Below are 22,348 nucleotides of genomic sequence, written 5' to 3' on the forward strand. Positions count from 1 at the left end.
GAGAAAATCTAATCGTCCTTTTTTGTAAGTTGGGCAAAAAGTGACACTGCATCCTGATTTTCAAGATACTGTAAGCGATGTACCTACAGAATCTGACTGTTAATCTTCAAAGTGATTTCTATGCCCGAATCCTAAGGGATATTTGGAAGAACCTCCAGAATATCCAAGTTTTTTGGTTTGGGCGTGTGTTTGTAACTTCTATTTATAGTCCAAAAGTCAGAACAGTGAGATTTAATCCTGCATCAGTGTTATAAACTTAAGTCTTTTGTCTGACTTTGAAATTGTTATCTGTTAATCTGTCATCGAGTTTAACGCCTAAAGTGACAATTGGAGATATTTGCGGACATAACATTGTCGTAAGTATTTGAATAGATTACTTTCTGAATTATGATCTCACACTTGATTCATAGGATAGGTATTACATAGGTACTCTTATTATGAGTCGTAAGAACTATTTTTACCTTTCGCTTTTTACTAAGAGCACGTGATGAAAAGAAAATGGGTAAATCAAGTCCGAAGACCCTACGGTGTTACATCTCTGAAACTCTAGTAAACCAACATACAAATTGAATATATTTTTTATGAGATTCTTAAGTAAGTAGATAGGATGATCTCTTATGGCTGATAATTATATATGATATATGATAATTAAAATATGAGACCAATTAATTTAGCTCGCTGAGGCTGCGAGGTTGTTCGAAAGAGTTACCATTACCGTTAGCGCTGGTAAGAACATGAAGGGCTCCCCAAGGAACGTAGTGAATTTTAGTCAGCAAAAGTCTCATTTGAAGAATTTCCCCTCAAATAAAAAATAATTTAACATTAAGTGATCATGCATAGTACACCATATTACAAGTTAAGCTGCAATTTGTTTGAAACATAAAAACAAAAGATGCCCTGATAGCGGTTTGTAAGTCAATGAGATAAGTGTCACTCGTAGGGAAATGGACGGTAATCCACTTGAATCATACGCTCAGATATTATTGCAATTAAGATTATTTCGTAGGTACTGATAGTGATTATAATGATTATAAAACTTAGTGATTATTGTCCGTCTGTATGATGCTCTTAGCAGATCAAGTTTAGTGGCTTACATTTGGTCTTGATCAAGCAAGAAGACAGCATCCCAAGTAGGTAATTGTAATGTTTTAAAATGGATAGTACTGTGTCTGCCAACTATTAAATTGTGTTTGTCCTTATAGAAGATGATGAATTTACGGATATGAAAATTATATAAATATAAGTAATACAACCTCTTGGGTATGACTTAGATGTAAAAAAATGGCAAGATTCCTGTGGCTTTGTTGCTTTCTAGCGTAAATACCCTTATTTGAGCAATTCATCAGTACCTAGATAAATTTATTCTTGCTTGTTTCAAACAATAAATACATACTGTGACTCCTCACTGAGTCATTTCCGAGTAAACTGACGCCTATATAATCCAACCACTTTTACCTGAAACATTCTTTCGTTTTCATAGTTCGATAACCGTCTGCCCTCTGGCTGCTCTTAGATTATCTAGCTTGCAAACACGACAAAACCCAGTATCTTGAAAAATTTGAAAAATAACACGTATGTGAAGCAGTGTTAAATAGAACGTAATGATTTGTGTAGAAAGCAATAGTAAACATTATGAATAATTATCGATGAAGCACGTATACGGAACATGTATGTGACCAGACGAAGCCTAGCGCTTTAATACATAGTACCTATAGTTCGGCCATTCAGAGAATGCGTTCCTGACACGTCGCGATTGAACTGACGACGTAACTTTGCAATGGCGTTGCAGTTACGATAAAAATATTTTTGCTGGTTGTTTACCGTTTTAACAATTGAGGAGCATTAAAACAACATTATTATATCAATAATCAATGAATGTTATTACGTCGTCAGTTCAATCGCGACGTGTCAGGAACGCATTCTCTGAATGGCCGAACTATAGTGTTGGACAAGACGGACTGAACAGTGCAAGGGACAGATAAATAAATTCCTTATATTTTTGCGATAATAAAGTGTAAACAATTGTGTAGTGGCAAATTACTTTTAAGTGTTATCGCTTCTTGGTTGAAAACAAAAACAATTGTTGATCTGTTTGTGTACCGGGAAGTGAATTTGTGAAAGGTATAATTATTTTTAGTATTTTTTCAAGCAGTGTGCTCGTTTGTGAAGTTTGTGATAGAATTTCTCACAGAATCCGTGGTTTTTCTAAGGAAGGTAGTTGTTTATAGATCATTTGACTTAAGCTTTAGGTATAAAGGGATTTTTTTTTGTAAAAGATATATTGCTTTTTATGTAGTTAGAATAATTGTACTACAATGTTGGCTTACCTATGATTCTGTTTTAAGAGAGACATTAGATATAGCTCGCTCGTGAGCAGAAAAATCGGCAACTAGCTAATATGCACTGCGAATTTATTGACAACTGCTATTGTTAGTTTTACTTATAATAAATAATCATTCAGCAAAAAGTTTTGCTGACTGGACAAAAAAAAATGCCGTCAGCTGCATTTGAATAACCCTGAATATCAAAGACTTATTATCAATTTTTAAGGTGAAGGCCAAGGAATTTATCTGACTTTTCACTATTGATTTAATAATGTCATTTGTAAGTGAAATAATCTCCTATTAAGTGGAAGGGATTGCCTATTTATCGGCATTATAACCTTGGGTTACAAGTATTTAGATTATAGAAGACATTAGTGCAACAAAGTATTAAAATTCAAGGACAATCTATGTATTTCAAAATTAATTTAATATAAATAAAATAATTTTCTGAGCACTATTTTAACAAGATATTAGTGAGAAAGTTTAGGTTCGAAGAGCTCGAGCTTAACAATGTCGGGCCAAAAATGGGTCCTTGCGAAATCCCGTCTAAAAATATCGTCAAAGAATTTTATTTATTTTCTTTTGCTGTTAACATTGATTATCACTGTAAACCGTGATAACTTTGTGTATTTTGAATGTCATTTTCAATTAAATAAAACGCATGCAAGTGATAAAACTATATGATGAAGCTTATCAAATGCCTTTTTTAAATCCCTATTAAAGCGTCAATCATACAACTGATATATTGATGTAATTTCTTACTTTATGAGATTTTATAGATAGTATTTTGTAGGAGACATCCCCTTTTCACTATGTGTGTTTAAAAAAATATAATTTCTGATGCGGTATACTTTTTAAATCAATATCTGTCGTTTAAATTTTTTTATCATGATAATGTTCTTGAATTGTGTTTATGACTAATACCCAATTTAATCAAGCTTGAACAATGTAAATTTCCCACAAAAATCACCCGTATCTAGTGCATTTATTTGTTTATCCTTACAATCCTAACAGTGACCTACGATAATGCAATTACCACAATAATTAGTCAGTGGGAATATTTCAAATGTTATTTACTTTGTTGAATAATTAGGTGATTCTTATTGACAATTATAAGATTATTATTAAGTACAACATTTAAAGTAAGTGTTACTCATTCGCGGGAGGATGCAGTGGTATATTGTCGTGCAATAAGAATAATCGCTAGTTTATTGACATCTGTGTGAAGTGGCTGGCGTTTGAGATATTTATTATTTAATTGAGTAACATTATTCTGGAATAATATAAGTGAATAAGTGACCATGTTTTACGGAAGGAAACGCATAAGTTTTCTCCATGCGAATATGATAAAGAGGTTTGTATTCATACGATAGCAAACTAAATCCTCTTTTAAATAGTTTCCGAGGGAACTACTTCCCACGCTCGAATAAAAAGTATCCTGTGTCCTTTCTCGGGATCTAAACTTTAAATAGTTGGCTTTGCCAGGAAAGTCGAACAAAACGGACGGAGTTGCATTCGTATTTCTAAAATTAATAAGGATATGAAAATGTTGGCGTTCATCCTAACCATTTGCTTGCTGAAAAGTCTTGTTCGTGAATTACCTTGCCGCGTCTATACATAAACCATTCAAATTTTATCTGAATCACAAACACAGACTGATAAAGGCACTTTCGCATTATGTAATATTTGTTAGGATTTATAAATCCGACAGTATATAATCTCGTCACAGTGTACACAAGATGAGCTAACGCCGGTATTTTTCCGATGGAGAAGATAATGTTATCCACCAAATATTGTATGTTTGTTGTGTGTACTTGCCGCTGTCAACTCCGTTTGTTTTAGCTGTTAATCAGATCTGAGTCAATAGGAAAATTCTTTTATTTCTAGACAATTTCGGATACTTATGATTTCCAAAATTATTCTTCACGTGATCCGTAGGTACAGATTTTCTTCTGAGTAAGAAAATTGAAATTAAATCTTTGCGCTCTATGTACTAATGTGTCGAAATAAATTAAGTAATTAATTAAATATAAAATAAAAAAAGACAGTGAAATTGGTAGAATAAAACACTATTAGTCAGCGATTTGACTGCTGCTATGGTTATCTTTATAGCTGAATCAAGTTGAATGATACCACTAACCCTCACTTTTAGAAGAAAACAATCACCCTCGATTTATATCAAGCTTGACTCATAATTTGCCAGGATGTCAGGTCCCTAACCTCAGACTAGGCATGTAAATATTATCTAACAGCTATAACCTACCATTAAAATTGCATAACAATGAACGCATTATCTGAGAAGTGTCTGGCGCCATAACGTCAAACTTATTGTTGATTCTATTCTGATTACAGAACATTGTAGCAAGGATTGAGAAAATTAAAATGGTTAAACAGTCAAAAACTAAGATCATCCTTTCATGTAGGAGTTTACGTTAAGGCTAGGTTTCTCTGCAAGGCAACAAGTCGTCTGTGAACATTTCCTAAATGTTTGGAAAATAGCAAGATTTATATGCTAACATATCCTAGGAGTAGACTCACGCTGAAGCACACTCATGATTATTTTTCGCGAAATAACGCGCGCGGTTGAATTAACATGTAACGTGTTTAAGAGAAGATATCTTCGAAACTACAGACCAACGGTGAAAAAAATAATTTGAGGGCTGATTTCAGCAAGAGTGCTCTGCTCAGCCATACCATTTCCCGAATATTATATTGGCTTGATAACCTATCACTGTTTGATTTTATTATGATATGTAGTGTGTCAAATTGTCGATTTATCTCGATTATCGCAGAGATTTGTAAAGGTCTGTTTATACAAAACTTACTTAGTTCCCTAATCAGGAGCAGTATCAATTTCGTAATATCTTTGATCAATTTCCTTTTTTGAAGGACCTAATGATGGTATCAGACATAACATTTGGACAGTCCAAAGACCACAGGTCCTAGGCTTAACTACGACTCATTAACCCAGGGTTACACCAAGATAAACATTAGTTTACAATCATAATCTAGATGTGGTAACCAATATCAACGATTGTGTAACTTCGCCCTAGTTTTCCGAAGATAATTTTCGAAGACCTATCTATCCACGGTCATTGTTCATGAAAGACTTTAATGTATTATGATATATACATTGACGGATTAACATAGAGGACATATATTTTTTACTACAGTTAGGGTCAGTTGCTCCGAGAAAATATAGGAGCAAAATGTTTGAAAAAAGGCAAGAACTATATATTTTTTTTTAAGTATTAGTGAAGGAATATTATTGTTTTTTTATGTTATTGTTTAATTATAATGATGGTGTTTAATAGGGACGTGAATATGCGACATGAGGTGATGTCGAGCATGGTGCCTGATGACATGCATCAATCGCCCAAAATGGAGGCGGAGTTAGAAGAAGCACTGGAATTTGCTGGTTAGTATAATAATATTATTATGTCTAGGAATTTATAAAAGGATCAAATCTGTATTTGTGGTAAAAATTACAAACCGAAGTGTAGCCGTGATGGCCTACGGTTAAAGCTTCTCAAATACGAGTGTGTGGGTTCAATATCCAGGTCAGGCAAGGACGAATTTAACTTTTCTAAGTTATTTGTGTTTTCCGAGTAAAAGTAAAAAAAATCATCTCGAGGAAACCCGGGCTTTCAAGTCTGCAATAAACATTCCGCCTTAAGCATGCGTGGTGATAAACAATCAATCTATCTCCTATAGAAAGTATGTAGGTGGGATAATGTAAAAGCTTGTAATAAAACTCAAACCTATAATAGACTCATTTTCATAATGACTTCACCTTTCAAGGCCAACCTATATTATCCTTGAGAAATACAGTCATCTGGGTATGCGAATACCTACGGGAAAACAACTAGTAGTTAAGAGACCAAAGAGCACATAATGTTACTAGAAAATTATGATTATTAATTATGTGCTACCATGTACCTAAAAGCTATGGGTAAAGAACCAACCTCTCGAGTATGAAGGCGTGGGTTCGATTCCAGGTCAGGCAAGTACCAGTGCAACTTTTCTAAGTTTGTATGTACTTTCTAAGTATATCTTAGACACCAATGGCTGATATAAAGGTGAAGGAAAACATCTTGAGGAAACCTGGACTATAAAGTCTGTAATCACCAACCCGCATTGAGCAAGCGTGGTGATTAATGCTCAATCCTTCTCCATGTGAGAGGAGGCCTGTGCCCAGCAGTGGGACGATAAAAAGGCTGTAACAACAGTAACAGTATGTACCTAATGTGTGATTCAGGTAATATAGTCAAGACAAAAATATTTGTATGATGTCGTATTTACAAATAGGTACCTAATTTTAGAATACCTGAGTATTGTTCCACTAAGATAAATAGTTATCTTCATCCGGTTGGAAGAAAAGTTATCTAATCGTGCCATCTCTTCTTCACGGCCGAGATTTACAATAGGTTTAAATACTTCATGCTATACTTCTATTGTCAGGCGTGCAGAATCTACTGAAACGCTGAAAATGACTATTTGCTCCAACATTTTACACCATATTTTTGATAAAATACAATAACTTCATACTCAGAAAATATAGGACCTGAATTATAAATAGCCGGGAACGAATTCTCCAAAAAAATTCCTTTAGCGATACTGCCCAAATATCTCCCGAAAACATCGCTATATTATATTCAACAGGCGTTCTCTTATTAAATAAGTAATTCAATAACATATAGAAAGTTCCAGACTCAATTTCTCTTACGTCTCAGAGAAAGTTGATAATTTCCTATTTATAGACAGGATCACTCACCTTACACAACATTATTACGATAGTCTTATTACAAGACTGTCATAATATTCTTTAACACTAATTGACGTGTTGCTCGACATACGATAATAGGCGCTATCTTTTTATGTGGAACTTGGATGACTTGTTTACGATGTAAAATGTAGACTTGTAAACAACCAATCAAATGAGTGGTTCGTTGGTGGTGGTAGTTTGCATAATTGTAATAGTGCTTTCAGACCAGCGAATTATTCGCTCGGCCTATAATTGACAATAACTGAGTCATTGATACCTGAAACCGCGCGACAGGTTTTTAATATGGGGATGTTATAGAGACACTGAACTTCTACGCGCGGCTAAATTAGGTAGTGTGAAAGAGCTGTAATCTAATATAGTTAGGTATAAGTTCATGAATTTGTTTAATGTCTAGTTTAGATAAAGTCCAGTCGCTGTTATCCAAGTTCGATAGTTATTAGTCGTAGATAAATGAGCTCTGGTTTTAATGGTTTCCATTAATATATATGAAACTTTTATGTCGGCATTTACACAGTAATTTGAACAGTTATCCCAAATAAAAAATGCATCCAGATAAGGTGAGACGATCGATATGCAGTCGAGAAACGTTTATTCCACACCGTCACAAAACGATCACCAAATCATTTGATATAGTCAATTTAAATAGTCAAGTATTTAGTCTTTATTACAGCTTGTTTTTTTTACACTATTGCCAAGAAAGGTTATAAAATTCCAACATAGCAAAACACCTTCATGCTAAAACCTATAACATTTTCCACAGGCACCGGCAGATACCAAGTCGTACACAACTTCCTGATGCTGTTCACTCTGTTCGCGGCCATCATTGAGATGATTGGCATAGCATTCGTGTTGCCAGCTGCGTCCTGCGACCTTGACGTGCCAGACAGTCTGAAGGGAATACTCACATCTTTACCTAATATTGGTAAGTTTGTTTTTGGCTTACGTTTTATTAGTAGCTGAAATATGCAAACAATAAATTCATAATGTTTTAAGAGATTATAACGATTTCATGTAACTGACCTTCTTATCTTATGACGTTTATGAGTCTCATCCATATTTCTTTCTCTTTTTTGTGGGATATCATCAGATGACCACTCCAGCTTTGTGTATTTTGAGAGGTCAAACTTCCACTTTACTAAAACTCATCTCTATTCCTTCTGGAGCCCTTTAGACAATTATGGTGTTACAATAAATCATAATTGAAATTTTATTACTTTTTAACAAAAAACTAATTTCTTTGCCAGATAAATACTTTTGTCTATGGTACACATTGTATATAGTACTTCTCCCTAATTGGGAAGCCTACAGTGAGCTTCTACACATGTTTCAGCCTTTTTATCGTCCCACTGCTGGGCACAGGCCTCCTGTCACATGGAGAAGGATTGGAGCTTCTACACATAACTTGCGAAAAAGAACTCACTATTGTTGATGAAACTAAACCGTTTGCGATAACATGCGTGATGCAATATCTTTCCAGGTATAATCCTAACGGCACCATTCTGGGGCCGCGCAGCTGACTCGCTAGGCAGGAAGCCGGTGTTGCTGGGCTCGCTGGTGGTATCTGGCGTGATGGCCTTCGCAGCTGCCTTCATGCCTAACCTGGTCAGCTTCGCGCTGCTCAAGTTCGCTTGCTCGTTATTGTAAGTAGTATCTCTCTTTCTTTAAAGCTCTCTATATTGTTGAAGAAATATAAAAAATGTGTAGTAATGCTTGCACACTAAAAATTACATATTTTATTTCAGCATCTCATGTCCGTCGTCTCTAGGCTACGCGTACGTGTCGGAGATGCTCCCGCGCAGGCGCCGGGACTTTGCGGTGCTCATTACCAACGGACTTATCAATCTTCTCACTTTCATTAGCCCTGGTGAGTAAACAGATGTCTATGTACATATAACTTATTATAGTAAAAAGGAATTCTGGATAACAGAAAAATCATGATATGATATGACCCAGAAACACAGCTAGTCAAGCCCAATTACGCCACATTAAGTACACTTATAGTTCATAAGCCTTACATTTTGGAGGTTAAAAACCCTACAGGCGAATTCGACCAATGTCTGCGAACACTTGCTAACTGTAGACTCGCACATTGTTGTGGATACGTACAATATTATTTTTTGGTCCACAAATGTTTGCTAACAATATTGAGGAAGACAAAAAATTACCCGAACATTAAAATTTTACACGATACAACAATGTAACTCACGATACGACAATCGAACTCCTACTGCTACGCTATACATGGACATGACTAAAGCCTTCGATTATGTCCATCACCAAACCCTCCTTGACAAACTATATGACTATGGAGTTAGAGGCAATGTCCACAAACTGTTAAAATCATACTTAACCGACAGATATCAAAGAGTAGAAATAGATAACATATGTCCTATTAGCAAAACAGTAAAAAACTACCCTTCAGATTACAGGAAAGTGCATTCTGGTGTACCTCAAGGAAGCGTATTAGGGCCGCTTCTTTTTCTTATCTATATTAATGACTTCCCAAAATCAATAGAGCATCCAATGATTCTTTTTGCTGATGACAGTACAGTCATTTTCACAGAAAAAGAACTTAAGTCGTTAGAGGCCGCTATCAACACTACCCTCAAATTATTAATAGAATGGTTAAGAAAAAATAATTTACTTATTAATTTAAAAAAAACTAAAATTGTCACGTATCCACAAGAAGTGCAACATTCCCTAAATATAGAATATAAAGAAACACAAATTGAAGAGGTGAACAGCACCAAATTTCTGGGAATTTGGATTGATAACGACATGAAATGGCAGACGCACATCGATACAGTATGCAAAAAATTAAACCAATATTCATATGCATTATTCAAATTAGCCAGGGTAGTGGATCCATCTGTTGTACTAACAGCATATCATGCCTATGTGGCATCTACTCTTAAATATGGTGTCATATTTTGGGGTAATGCCACTAATGCTGATTATGTATTTAAAGCACAAAAAAAATGTGTTCGTGCTATAGCAAATATATATGTACCAGACTCATGTAAGCCTCATTTCCAAAATTTAAAAATATTGACTTTTCCTTGTTTATATATTTATGAGGTAGCTGTTTTTGTCAAGACTAATATTAATATGTTCGCAAAACTGCAATCCAGGCGAAATGCGCTAAAAATTAGTTCATTACCACATAAAACCGCGCTTTTTGATAAAAGTTTTTTTAGCATGTCTACCAGAATATATAATAAATTACCTGTAAAAATTTTGAAAACTTTAGATTTAAATGATTTCAAGAAAAAATTACAAACATTTTTAATTGATAAGGCTTATTATGCAATTTCAGAATATTTAGATGATAGTTAGGTAGTTAAATTTATTATAAGTTTAGTAGAGATATTATAAGTTTTGTTAGATTTATTATAGTTTTAGTAAGATTTGTTAGTGATAATTAAACATATTAGAAAGATTAATGTAAGTAACCATATAGATTTTAACTAGTATTAGGTAATTTTAAGTAACTAGTATTATATCTGTACGCTCTACGAGCAGGGCATAGTGAAACTAAACATTATATACCAACACCTTGTAACCTACCTATGTTCACAGAATAAAGAGCTTTGACTTTGACTTTGACTTTGACTTTGTAAATATATTCATTCATTTCCAGGTCTAGCCTGGTTAATTCTGTCATACGACTGGCAGTACCAGTTCGGCATCATAGACCTGCGACCCTGGCGTCTCCTGACGGCAGTGTACGCTGCTCCTCTGCTGATCTCTGCCCTCTGCCTGCTGGTAGCTGATGAGAGCCCCAAGTTCCTCATGACGAGGGGCAAGGATAAGGAGGCGTTGGCTATACTGAGGAAGATTTATACTGTCAATACTGGACTGCCTGAAGATAGTTTTTGTGTAAGTATAGTTGAATATTAGAAATTTTGATGGATTTTCCCCTTACCCTATGTATGCCGCAATAGATACGTGAGAATTGATTTTCTATTGTTTTATAATAACCGATACAAGCAGTTAAATGGTATTTATTGAAAGGGATTGAGTAATCCTTACGACTTACGGTTTATCTTTTTTTACATGTTTGCATATTTTATATAGCGTCAAATACAAAGATCAATCTGGGACTAAATATAATTTATATAAAGGAACATTAACACTACCTTAACACGGCTTCGTCCATCTTGAGACTATTGCCACATTTGCGATCTTGCGCAGTGACCTTTTCTATTTAATATTTATGAACCTACCAAACTTATTTAATGCACTATCTAAATATCTTACTTACCTCCAATTCCCAGGTAAAATCCCTAAAGACGCCATGCGACATAAACGACTCGGAGCAGCGCGGCTCAGAGAGTGCGCTCGCGCCGAAGACGCAACAGGAGTCAGCGTTTGCGTTGCTGCGGCCGCCGCATCTCAAGTGGTTCTCCCTGACTGCCTTCCTCATGTTTGGGCTGTTCTCTTTGTAAGGCACTTTCACACTTGAATTTTAAGTTAAAGGTAATTGATATCCAATTACCTTCAATCCTTTCAGGTTCATTAAAAATTAAACAATTAAAAAAACAATCCTCAACCACCTAAAAAAATAATTGAAACACACACTTTTTACATTCACATAACGTTATATACCCAAAAAAATACGTATACTGGCAATATGATCGGCCATATTTTATCACAACGTGGTCTGCAGACGCTGATTATGAGAATTACCTGGCCTGTTTAGTTTGTGGTGGAAATCTGGTAGATGTTTCACCAGATTTCTTGTTTGGCACCAAATATAATTTTCGCTCATACGTTCGATTCGCATCAATTCAAACGAAATTAAAAAATGGCAGGAACTAATGACACAAAATTATTTCTAGCCTCAACGGTCTATTCCTGTTCGCTCCGGACACCATCAACAAAGTGATGAGCAGTCCAGAGACTACAGGCACTGTCTGCGAGTTGATGGGACAAGTGGATAACTCGGTGAGTAACATTTAACATTTCTATACTAAGTACACAAGCTGTTCCAAGGATTAGCCTGTATCCTTGGAACAGCTTGTGTACTATATACTTATCAGGCGCCAAATAGACCAAGTAGTAGTAATAAGGGGGACATGCAGAAAAAGTTACCTACTATTGAATATAGTCATAGTCAAATCATTTATTTCGTGTAGGCCTTTATAAACACTTATGAACGGCAAAAATATAAATAAGTTTGATTCTAGTTGCCTATTCCAAAAGTAGGTTTCTATGGAGAAGAACGGGCAACAAACTCCATTTACAATATGGATTCCTATCAGTAGGTTCGTCAGAATAAAGTCACGCGACATTACAATAATGTTATCTACTGATATATTTTTATTGTTTAACAGCTTGTATTAAATCTAATTATAGCGCCATGTAGGGGTCGGTAGTTTTGTACTATCGCTTTAAGATTTGATGCCGTAAGCTGATGATTTATTATGAAGACGAAGATTATGACACGTGCGAAAGTAGGCACGTTACTAAGTAAATGAATTAATTACGTATCTACACAAATCCAGTTTTGATTATAATTGACCGAAAAAGGTGTCAATAGCTTGTTACTGATTAAAATAACTTTTCGATTATGAAATCATGATTTTTTTTTGCATAAAATTTTGCTTTTTGCATCCTAGTCTTTGACTCGGTCGGTTTTGGTCGGCTACCAAATTGTATACAGAAAAAAATAAGACCTCTAAGGAATTATCTCAGGACGCCGGTGAAACCTTACCTCATGTCCTGCTTTAACTGAACCGTCATAATTTCTTCTATTCCAGACTTCAACATCAGAATGTCTAGACTCGATGTCCAGCCACACATTCTACATAATGGTGGTGACCACCATAGTGTACGGTGTTCTCGTCACGGGCGGCTCCCTCAGCCCGCTCTCCAAGAAGACGTTACTGGTCACCATGTTCATCGTCGTGGGCGTCGGCTGTCTCATTGCTGGGCTGTCTACTAACAGGTATGATTAGCTTAATTTAACTTCTAATAAATATCAACCCTATGTCCTCAAACTTAAAGTGCATTCTAAGTCATAAAAGTACGGGACTTGTAATTCCTGAAAATTACTTCCAAGTTCAAATTTCTATTTTCTCTGTCTAATTATAGTACTATATCTCTTTCATTTCGTGCATGACGTCACCGTCACTGACATGTCTTTTGTTTTTTTGAAACACTAGCTTTTGCCCGCGGCTTCGCTCCCGTCAACTGACTTCTCTACTTTACCCTATTTTTTTTTCATAAGAATTTTCTCCTGACAATAACAAACATAACAAAAAAAAATTAGCCAAATTGGTCCAGGCGTTGTTGAGTTATGCGCTTACCAACACATTTTGCGATTCATTTTTATATTATAGATTTGTTTACTTACTCTTTTTTACATAGCAATCTATCCCTTTCATTTCTTGCATGACGTCACTGGCATGTCTTTTGTTTAGTTTAAATATTTGCTTACTCTTTCTCACTTATAGTCTGTCTCTTTCATTTCGTGCGTGACGTCACTGACGTGTCATTTGTTTTGAAATCTTTTTTTTTCACTTTTGCAGCATGTAATCAAAGTCCGTGTTTTCGCTGACGATAATATTATTAAAAACGTCACAAACTGTTTTTGATATAAAGGGCCTTTATATCTTGTAGATAAATATCGTGCAATAGTGTGGATAAGCAATCAGAAAGTAGAAGATAGGTTATAATTACTGAGAAAGATACTTAAAAAATAAATGATAATGCATATTTTTATCAGCCTTTTATTCATATCATATGTAGATAGAGTACAGGGGATCTTGAAGGGCGAATAATTTTTATATCATGCTATACCTAAATAAGTTCAAGATATACATGATAAAAAGATTGAACGATACTCACTACCAGATACAAATGACATTTAATTTACATCAAGCAGCTCTGATTACGAGCAGATTTTTATGATACACTAGCCGTTTTCCCGCGGTTTCACCCGCGTCCCGTGGGAGCTACTGCCCGCACCGGGATAAAATATAGCCTATGTTACTCGCAGAAAATATAGCTTTCTAATGGTGAAAGAATATTTAAAATCGGTCCAGTAATTTTTGAGTTTATCCATTGCAACCAAACAAACAAAGTTTTCCTCTTTATAATAGTAGTATAGATAACTCTACTGGAAGCCGTCTGGAAGCCGACCTCAACAAGTTGGGAAAAGACTCGTAGGATGATGATGACATAACTCTAGCTATGGTAAAACTGAAACGTATCCCGACAAATAAAGCCTATATTTACATGCTACTTGTGGCTAGTCTAGCTTCTCAGCAATGAAAGAGTTTTTCAAATCGTTTCAGTCGCTTTGGAGGGATACCTACAAAAAAGGCAAATGTATCCTCTTTATTCTGTTTGTGTATGACTATGAAAAATCTAAACAGAGTTTTATTTCTCAACAGGATATTGGCAGGCATAGCAATGTCATCACTGCAGTTAACAGCCCTCGGAATTGGGCCCCTCACGGCGTATGTGGTACATCTATTCCCTACCACTTTGAGGTAATTATTCGTCATTTATTTACTTTACTTACTACTATAGAATCGTACCAAAAAATAAACATATTTTGAGTTGTACATATTTAAACTGTGGTTGTACTGTAATATGTTTAAGTGTTAGTATCCAATAAGTAATAAAGTCAATAGAAGGCTGTAGAGACGAGCTATGCTTGGTTCCTCGAAAACTAGGTATAGGAAGCATTACTTGTTACAGGAACCTGATATTAGGCAAATGTTTATTACATATCAGGCTGTAAATAAGTCTGAAGGGTATAGATCAATAGTGAAATGTTTAACGAGACCTCACAGGAAATCCAAGCAAACTCGTTTAACTTATGGTTCATCAAATAAATTCTTTGTAACACGTGAGTCAGATACCCTTGGGTTTTCCGTCATTCGAGCATCCTGAACAATTTACAGCATAAAGCTACCATAATATACGAAAGTAAATATTTTCCGTCGTCAACTGTTTCGCACAAGTTTATAATATAATCCCAAATAATATGGCTATAAAGATATGAAGTTCCGAATAACAACTACAGGACGGATTAAATATGTTTATTTTTCACATCTATTGGGAAATCTATTGGTAATCTTTATTGGTGTTCGAAACTTTCCTAGCTATGCGTACTTTCGATCCATTTTATTATTATAAGATTTTGCCCGAAGTGGCACGTGTAGGTTAATCAATTTTAATGGTTTATCAGAATTATACTGCAGCCTTTTTGTAAAACCACCGACAAAATCATTCATTCATATTCACTATATAATACACCTAGAGCTTGTAAATATACGTATAATATTTAATAAACCAACTTCAATCAACAAAACTATTCAACTTACGATCTCCTTAATATGGAATTTCTTCTTTAAGTTCGAAAGTTTCAGTATCGACAGTCATCTTATCATACAACAACATTTTTTTTAACACCGGATTTGGAACACTAATCTGTTTTCCGATGCGAAAAATATTTCACCATAATTAGCTAGACGACGTAATATCTATTATTGCTGAAAATATGTTTACTGATAAGAAAGATACTCCTGAAAGCTGTCTACAAGTTGATACCAGTTCTAATAGTTAGAGTAATATTTTTATAATATATGTAATCCAGAAAATTCAACAATCAGTTTCACTCCTTAGTGACACAACTTATGTTACCCGGCAATGTAGCTAAAATACTGGTACTTACTAAAAATACTTGAAAATACACTGAACTATAAGGATCAAATTAAAACCTTATCTTCTCCACAGGGGCACAGCAGTGGGCGCAGTGCTGATGTTCGGCCGGTTAGGGTCGGTGGTGGGCGCCAATGCGGCCGGCGTGTCTCTCAGCGCGGCTTGCATGGCCACTTTCTATGGATTCGCTGGACTCGTGTTCTGTAAGTTTATCTCAACTATCTATAATCTATGCTATAGGCATGGAAAATGGGAAATTAACGGTACTTGCACTGCTGGACTTCAGCAATGCGTTTAATGCCGTTGATTTTGACATTTTGCTTGGTATTCTTTGCTCTCTTAACATATCTCCAACGGCCATTGATTGGTTTCATAGTTACCTGTACGGGCGCCGGCAACGTATTCGCATTGAAGATAAATACTCTTCATGGTGTGAAACGACTGCTGGTGTGCCGCAGGGTGGCGTGTTGTCCCCATTACTCTTCGCAATGTTCATTAATTCAATTTCTAATAAACTTCTTTCTTCCTATCACCTTTATGCAGATGATCTCCAGATCTATTCACAGGCTCCACTGGATCAACTTACAGAAGCAATTGAGGCCATAAATAAAGATCTAAGTCAAATAGCTGAGTGGAGTAGGTGCTATGGACTAAGCGTAAACCCTCTTAAAACCCAGCTCATTGTTATCGGCAGTTCACGGATGGTATCAAGAATTGACTGGTTTCGTCTCCCGCAAGTCATTTTTGATGGTGTCCAAATACCCTTCAGTAAGAAGGTTAAGAACTTGGGGATATTCATGGACTGCAGTTTGTCTTGGGAACCACAGTTGCAGGAAATCAGCAGACGATTATTTGCTTCTGCAGGATCACTGAGACGGCTGCGGAATTTTCTACCCATTGCCACGAAAATTGCGCTTGCACAATCTCTTTTACTTCCTATCCTTGACTATGCCGATGCCAGCTATCTCGACCTCAGAGTGGACCAACTAGATAAACTTGAGCGACTTCAAAATGTTTGTATAAGATTCATATTTGGCTTGCGCAAATATGATCATGTATCAGAATTTCGCACTTAACTCAAGTGGCTTCCTATACGACTTCGTCGGAATGCTCATATTCTTTCTTTACTGTACTGTATTCTCTTTCACCCTACGACCCCTTCTTATCTTAAAGATCGTTTTGAGTTTGTATGTGACACGCATTCGCGGTCTCTAAGGTCATCAGAGAATTTAAAACTGAAGATCGGCATCTTCACATGTGCATTCCTCGACATTTTATGACAAGTCATTTGTTGTCCAAGCAACTCGTCTGTGGAATGCACTGCCTGTATCTATCAGGCGCGCACAGTCACTCGCTGTATTCAAGAGTATGGTGAAGAACTATTATCTGAATCTTTAACACTCTCTCTACTTTCTTTATATTTATATTTTTGTCTCCCATCCAACTATCCTTAAATATGTGTATGTATTGTTTATTTTATACTTGTATATATAACTATTTAATCATTATTCGTACGCCTACTACCCTAATCTATCTATTTAAAATCGACTCCATCCAAAGGTTGTCTGTAAGAGATTGCTCTTGAGCGATAAGACCGCCTGTTGTACTCACACGTATTTGTTTGTAATGTCCTTGTCTATGTTTCTTTGGTGTACAATAAAGAATATTCTATTCTATTCTATTCTATTCTATATAGGTTTGTTTGTTTGTATCGTTAAGAAACTCGAAACTACATTACCAAATTGAAAATTTTTTCACTGTGGGGAAGCTATACTATCCCATTACAAACAGGGCGCAACCGGGTGAAACAATTAAGTAGAATATTCTAGGAGCAATGACGTAAAAACTACAATATTTTTTTGAAACATCTACGGCGTTTTAGAACACCAAATAACATATTAATGGGTGCAGCTAAAATAACATTAAAGGGTAGTGAGTCTGATATTCCAAGAGTAGTATTATTTTTCGTAGTCTTAGTCTAGGCATTATCACCGAATGAGCTACTATCGAAAATAATTATAGTACCTACTTACTTATCATAGTGATAAATACTAGCAGGCTACTAATAGACTATAGGATATAGGTAATTGTTTTATCTATCACATGACAGATTTTCATTGACGCGATAATCCTACTTATTTCGTCGAATAATGTAAGTGTGTTGTGTTTAAAATGACTTCACATGTTTTTGTATTTTGTGGAAAAACTTTTCCCAAATTATACCCAAAAAGACTTTGTATTTCTTTGCACTAAAACTTAAAGAGGAAAAAAAAACAAAAACCTATATAGAAAAACGGTGACAATCCTTCATAAAGGAACATACGAGTATATCAGGATAACTATGTGTATATTATGATAATAAACTCAATCTATTGATTGGCCTAATATTCATGTAAGATATGATAGGTAATAATTTTGCAAAATCATAATTGCATGACATGCGTAAGAATACACGATATGAAAAATTATCAGGTCTGCCTACTGCACTAAAATGCTTTGTAAGCATTAGATAATTTCATCACGAAAGAGGTATCATCACATCAGATCAGATCACTTCTTCCCTAAACATAATTTTATGACACATGTCACACCTCATCGCATGTGCACTGTGCCCTGAAACTTGCTCGCGGGAGGACCTACTGAGCGCATCCGGCCGTGCTCTCGCTGTGGCGGCATATTGGGCTGACAAAGTGTAGTCTCACTATAAGACATGTCATCGACACGAAAGAAAAAGAAGAACAGATTGAAAATACTAGTAGCCCCAATATGCTAAGATTTGCCCATACTAACCGCATTGGGCATAAGTGTTGGTGTGCGCAGCGCTAGGTCTTTTCTAGCTTCGGGGATTCTGCTGCCCATCTTCAAGATAGGCATTTAATATCTCACTTGGTGTTATGTGGTGGTTATACAGCCACCACACCAGTCAGTCACCAGACCCTTGTCCGTTATTCAACAGGGTGCACTACGGGCAAGTGAGGTTGCCAATTGGGGCAGTACGAAATTATTTTGCACCCTTACACCTCTTATCCACTCTTACTACCTACATCTTATCGAATCACAAAATTAGCACATCCTTTTATTTTTATCCCAACCGATGTTTATCGTTAAAGAACACGCTATCCATAATTACCAATTTTCTAGATAACACAATCAGAATGACGTGATTTCGTGCGGTTTGACTTATTTGTCTTATCAATGAAGCACTTTAATATCTGCATAGTAGCTGAGTGAGTTCGTATGTTATCTAAAGCCAGAAATAATGATAAAACGGACTCCTGCAGTCTTCAAAGTCTGAATAAGTTATTCTATTTCGTATCTTGTTGTTCACTGTATCCACGCTGATCTATTACAACAAAGCATTTATATTGTAATACTTATCAAACAACTTTTTATGTTGGTTGTAAATTTTTCAGGTTATTATGAAATGTTTTTTCACTGATTAGCATGTGAGAGGAAAATTTTGTGATTTTAAGAGGGCTTTTTATTTTGTTGGAAACTCTTATTATTTTAGCGAGCTAAGTACTTAATATTAAATGAAAGCGAAATAAGGCTGTATGCTGACGTTTTAGCGATCTTTAAATGCAGAAGATATAGGTACGTAGACACGGAAGCCCTCGCGATACAGGATATAATTTTTAAATGGCCCTCCTTAGTTAAACTGCATTAGATCAATAAAACAATACATGTATAGTTTTAACAACAGTAGACTATCCAATAAAGGAACAGAAAAAAAACAATTTCCAACCAGCATTACACGCGATTACACCCGCATTTCGCAACAAAACCAGCATTGAATTCTTTAACAAACATAAGAGCATTTCTATCTTAGGTATTTTCATAAAAATTACAAAAAGGAGGTTTGTAACACATACCTTTATTATAGTTGCTGTCCTCAAAAGTAGCATAATTACATATGTTCTTTCTCGGGCTCTGCTGTGTACCAAACACTTAAGTTGGTTTAGCAGTTTTGGTGTCAAAGTCCGGCTGAAAAACAAAGTTATTACTTCATTTTTAATATCATTAAGGATTTATCTTAGGCCTATCAGGAGCCTGACAAAGTATCACGCTTCGGTCACACCCCCGCTTGCCGCAGTGATAAAATTGTATGACGTCAAACCAGTACTCAAAACATGAAAACAATGAGTTTTTTAATTATTATTCTTAGTACACTACATATGTATATTAAGACTACTTATTACCCTGAAGTTACTTAACGAAATTCATATTTTTTAGTTTTTATCTCATGATCCTAATCCTAATAGAGTGAGTAAGGTAAATAATATAGAACGATATTATTTTTCCTTTGAGTTTTACTCTCCCACTACATCATCACTTTCTGCCATCCTTATAATACTCTATCTTTCGACATCGTTGACGTCCACTGCTGAACTTTGGCCACCCTTGTCGGTATAGGTACTAGAACTGCTAAAGATGTACCTATTTTATTTTTTAATAACTTTGTCTAAGAACAAACTATTAATTGACACACAGCCCACATTTAATTGCAGCATACAGTATTGGCAATGAGTAGGTTGGTATTTAGAGTGACTATCACGTGACAACTGACGTTCAGATTTCATAAATCCGTACCACTAATGTTATTAAAGCTTATATAATTTGTTATTGTCAGAATTTTGGTGCATGTTCAAGGAAAGAAGTTCAGGCCACTTATACAAAGATATATAAGACTACTAACTACGAGATACGATCCTTCCTTATTTACGGGAAACTAGCTTCTGCCAGCGGTTTCACCCGCATCCCGTGGGAACCTTCCTCGATAAATGGGCTATCTAACACCGAAAGAATTGTTCAAATCGGACCAGTAGTTCCTGAGATTAGCGCGTTCAAACAAACAAACAAACTCTTCAGCTTTATAATATTAGTATAGACGAATAGTCAAAGGTGGTGGTGAATATTCGTACCTTCTTTGTATAAGAAGAGGTCTTCGTCTTATACCTATTGGGCCAACTTACTCTTGACTCCTGATTACTACGATGTTGATTAAAACGGAATATACTTATAAAAATAACACATTCGGTAAACAGACGAAAATATAGGAATTTATTTTATTAATTACTTAGATAAATCTGTACCTACTGCGTAGGTGGTAGACACTGCACCGTTTGATACGAATACACATTCATAATTTTATCGTTCAGTGCCCTGAAAGTGCACAAACAACTAACTAGCTTCATTCTAGTTCTTATTAAGTAATTTGTGCTCGTTGCATACCTTACCGTTACTTTTGTTTTTCTTATTAATCACAACTCTCAAATATTGTTATTATCGGAAACCGATTAACCTACAATTTTTATCAGTACTAATGTTTAAGACGTGAAAGATTTATCTTAGTAAAACGTTCACATTGAGTTGCATATAAGGATAGTCAAACCATTTAAAGTTGTCAAATCGCCGATGTGACCAATGGGCGACAAGTTTACGTCACGTTATAGTTAAATGGTGCCACTGGGTATTACTATACTAATATTTGACACATTTATAATTACTTAATTAATGTTTCTTTGTCCACAGTATGTGCGGGCTTAAGTTTCTTACTACCACCAGACCAAGTGACGAAGCCACAAGAAGTTGACAGAAACAGTTGATGCTTTAACTAGTTATTTATTGATTTACATTCCATTTAATATAGCATTCGGTTAAAAGGACCAATATTATTTTAGTTTCTTTGTAATTTAATATTTTTGAGATACCAAAATATTATTATTACAAAGAAATTAATTGGTGAGTAGGTATGATTTCAAGATAGATTCAATACAGTTTGAATTTCATGAAATGTTGCAATAGAGTGTAAATTATTGTTATATTATTTGTGATTACCAATGTTAAATTAAATGGTATGGACTTGTGAAATGTTTTGTACTTTTATACTTAGTTCATAAGACAAACAATTACGTGTAACGATAGATATAAGGCTGTAAAATGATTATAAATAATGTGAATCAGCATTATCAAAAGTTAATAAATTCTTTCATGAAACAACACTTTTTCTTTTATCAACAGTTACCTATATCAATATTGCATAGATATTTTGTACGTATTTGGCCACTTTAATTGCATGCATGATTTTACAGCTTAAAATGCATATAATCCAATGTGTATAATGATAAAGCCGTTAATTCGATACTGACAATAATTAAAATAATCCTTAAGATAGTGGACCCGGGTTGTATGATCTTACAACTCATACGTTATTGCTTATCCAATATTATGCGGATTAAAGCAGTGATCGACTAAGTTGAGTGTAAACGAAAATGGAGGACCAACAAGAGATGTCGGTTTTTCGACTCTCATCTCATGGTTTTCTTCTCTACCTACATTTGAAATAACATTATGTGCCAAAAGATTAAACAATTTACTTAGTATCTGGCGCTTTATGGAGCCTCAAAGACCTATTGTAGATAAAAAATCTTGCTGTGAATGAAACTTGACACTGACGTAATAAGTGTAATATGCCTAAACTAATTACAGGTGTATCAAAACGTAAAGAGCAATATCATATAGGTATTCGGAAATACCAATTTAATCACTTAAATGAATCGTA

At 35.2% G+C, this 22,348-nt stretch overlaps 1 protein-coding gene and 1 long non-coding RNA gene across 4 annotated transcripts; one reads left to right on the forward strand and one right to left on the reverse strand.

Annotated features, from left to right (window-relative positions):
* The first annotated feature begins 1,949 nt into the window (after window positions 1-1,949).
* On the forward strand, window positions 1,950-21,786 carry LOC124634625 (synaptic vesicle glycoprotein 2C-like). Of its 3 annotated transcripts, none has more exons than XM_047170280.1 (12): window positions 1,950-2,121; window positions 5,639-5,742; window positions 7,871-8,032; window positions 8,588-8,750; window positions 8,853-8,974; window positions 10,751-10,989; window positions 11,388-11,554; window positions 11,952-12,057; window positions 12,873-13,060; window positions 14,511-14,609; window positions 15,862-15,989; window positions 21,319-21,786. In XM_047170280.1, exons 2-12 carry the CDS (start codon window positions 5,649-5,651, stop codon window positions 21,390-21,392), a joined length of 1,542 nt encoding a protein of 513 aa, XP_047026236.1. In that variant the 5' UTR covers window positions 1,950-2,121; window positions 5,639-5,648; the 3' UTR covers window positions 21,393-21,786. The 3 variants fall into 3 exon arrangements, with proteins under 3 accessions (XP_047026236.1, XP_047026237.1, XP_047026234.1); XM_047170281.1 differs by lacking the exon at window positions 1,950-2,121 and adding an exon at window positions 2,128-2,214; XM_047170278.1 differs by lacking the exon at window positions 1,950-2,121 and adding an exon at window positions 3,529-3,678.
* Window positions 7,754-8,624, reverse strand: LOC124634626. Its single transcript, XR_006984893.1, has 2 exons — window positions 8,131-8,624; window positions 7,754-7,998 (listed from the first exon to the last, which is right to left on the reverse strand). It is a non-coding gene; the product is annotated as an uncharacterized LOC124634626 (long non-coding RNA).
* Window positions 21,787-22,348: the final 562 nt, after the last annotated feature.

This window comes from Helicoverpa zea, chromosome 11 (assembly GCF_022581195.2).
Source record: "Helicoverpa zea isolate HzStark_Cry1AcR chromosome 11, ilHelZeax1.1, whole genome shotgun sequence".
Taxonomy (NCBI): Eukaryota; Metazoa; Arthropoda; class Insecta; order Lepidoptera; family Noctuidae; genus Helicoverpa; species Helicoverpa zea.